At 40.7% G+C, this 1,998-nt stretch overlaps 1 protein-coding gene across 1 annotated transcript; it reads left to right on the forward strand.

Moving 5' to 3' along the window:
- The first annotated feature begins 776 nt into the window (after positions 1-776).
- Positions 777-1,998, forward strand: LOC121969520 (blue copper protein-like). Its single transcript, XM_042519697.1, has 2 exons — positions 777-1,143; positions 1,293-1,998. Exons 1-2 carry the CDS (start codon positions 906-908, stop codon positions 1,793-1,795), a joined length of 741 nt encoding a protein of 246 aa, XP_042375631.1. The 5' UTR covers positions 777-905; the 3' UTR covers positions 1,796-1,998.

The raw sequence follows: 1,998 nt of genomic DNA on the forward strand, positions 1-1,998 counted from the left end.
AGGTTCTTAGGGATATTCTCAGGATTACGGTGTCATGGTAGGACAGATAGGTTGCTACCTAGATATCTATGGTTCGAATCTCAAACATGATATATTTATAAGAATTTTTCCTCCAAATGAAGGACGTAACTAAAAGGATGCTGAACTGATCGTCACGTGCATTTCTTGATTTAGTCTGATAATCGATGAAAAACTTCCATAAGATCGAACCGATCATTCTGAGATAATTAATGAGATTAAAATGAATTATCATTTTTTTTATTAGTTCTTAACCAAAGACTCATTATAAAATAAATAATTTTTTTACACAGTGTATGATCTTTATTGGAACATCTTAACGTAAAAAAATATTAAAAGAAAATTAAAAACCTATTTAATATATTTAAACTATGCTAACTTTATTTAACCTAAACAACCCCATGGTATCATTAGTATTATATAACATGACTTTACACTCATGTTATATTTTAAACCCCTTTTTATCTGCTGGAAGAAAAACAGCTGATCTGATGTCGTGGTGGTATAAATCGCAATAACACAGCTGTCATTCACATGAGACCTTGACCTTGCAACCGCCACCGACGCAATTGATGTCCGATCCCAATTTCCCAAGGCACATTCCTCACCATTTTAATCACCATGATGGTGTCCTTTTCTCTTATACTTTTTCCTGTAACCTAACTGACATGTACATAAAGATTGAGATCAAGATTGCTATGTTTTTTTTTCCCTCTTTGCATATCGCATTTTGCTGTCCACACGTCAATCTTCAATTTCCAAAGGAGTAAAGAAACAAGTGAACTCAGTGGCAGTCACCAATCTACGCAACTTTACTACAGGCTTTAACTTAACCTCCGCCTTCCATTCTTGTATCTTACAAGCCACTTCCTCCTCGCAAGCAAAGGATGGGAGACAAAAAACAGGGCTACGCCTGCAGATCTCCTCTTCGATTCTCAAATTCATCGACCTTGCCCCGTTTTTTGCTCTCCTGTTTGGTCGTAGTCCTCGGCTGTGATGGAACTTTGGCCTACAAGAACTACACAGTTGGGGATTCCTTAGGCTGGTTTGACAACCTCATGCAACCCAAGGTGGATTACCAGAAGTGGGCGGCTGGAAAAAATTTCTCCCTCGGAGATTTCCTCTGTGAGTTTAACGATCCATATCTCGGGGTCAACTTGTCTGATTATATAAAAAGACGACTCTGTTGTTGAGAAGATTTTATAATTCATCTTTTTTCTCATTATTTTGGTACAGATCTTGATGAAATTCCGATAAAAAAATTTTCATTTCAGTTTTTAATACGGACAAGAATCACTCGGTCGTGGAGACCTACAACCTGACCACTTACGAGCGATGCGACTACGAGGATGCCGAGGCTAACGACACCACCGAGTGGTCGACGGCGACGCCGGAGTACAGCTCGGATCCGGTAACAGTCCCTGTACCTCTACTCAAAGTAGGCGCGACTTACTTCTTCTCCGGTAACTACGACGGCGAGCAATGCCAGCATGGGCAGCGCTTCAAGATAGTGGTGACCTACGGGCAGGGCCTGCCGGAGAGCCTCCGAAGCCCGTCAGAAGCCCCGGGTCCTGTGAGCCCTGATGACGGCGGGTCGATGCCGGACTCAGTCCCAGCCAACTTCGACCACCCAAAGAATACCGGTGATGGGGAAGACATGAAGCCGGCGTCGCGTGCAGGTGAAAGGCTAGTGAGGTTGATGTGGGAGCAACTTTGTGGCATTCACATAGGAATTGGCTTCTTGTGGCTTCTAATGCACAAGGATGAAGCTTTTTAATTTGATTTTAAATTTGTTGTCATTATTTTGTTCATCTTTTGTTGGTTAAGCTGGAGATTCATGGTTTATAATTCACCCAATTCATGTGTATGGTGATATATAAGGATTTGAGATTAATTAACTACGCTGTCATATTTTTTTTCGATGTGTGTGATCAGAGCATGTACTTGTTATTTAAAGGTAAACTATTAATTATATCTCAA

Source organism: Zingiber officinale, chromosome 1B (genome assembly GCF_018446385.1).
Source record: "Zingiber officinale cultivar Zhangliang chromosome 1B, Zo_v1.1, whole genome shotgun sequence".
Lineage (NCBI taxonomy): Eukaryota > Viridiplantae > Streptophyta > Magnoliopsida > Zingiberales > Zingiberaceae > Zingiber > Zingiber officinale.

What these genes read in the sequence shown, in the direction of transcription:
- LOC121969520 (XM_042519697.1), top strand. Translation starts at nt 906, where the DNA reads ATGGGAGACAAAAAACAGGGCTACGCCTGCAGATCTCCTCTTCGATTC. An exon ending in CTCCCTCGGAGATTTCCTCT is followed by an intron (nt 1,144 to 1,292) that starts GTGAGTTTAACG and finishes TTTTCATTTCAG; the next exon opens with TTTTTAATACGGACAAGAAT.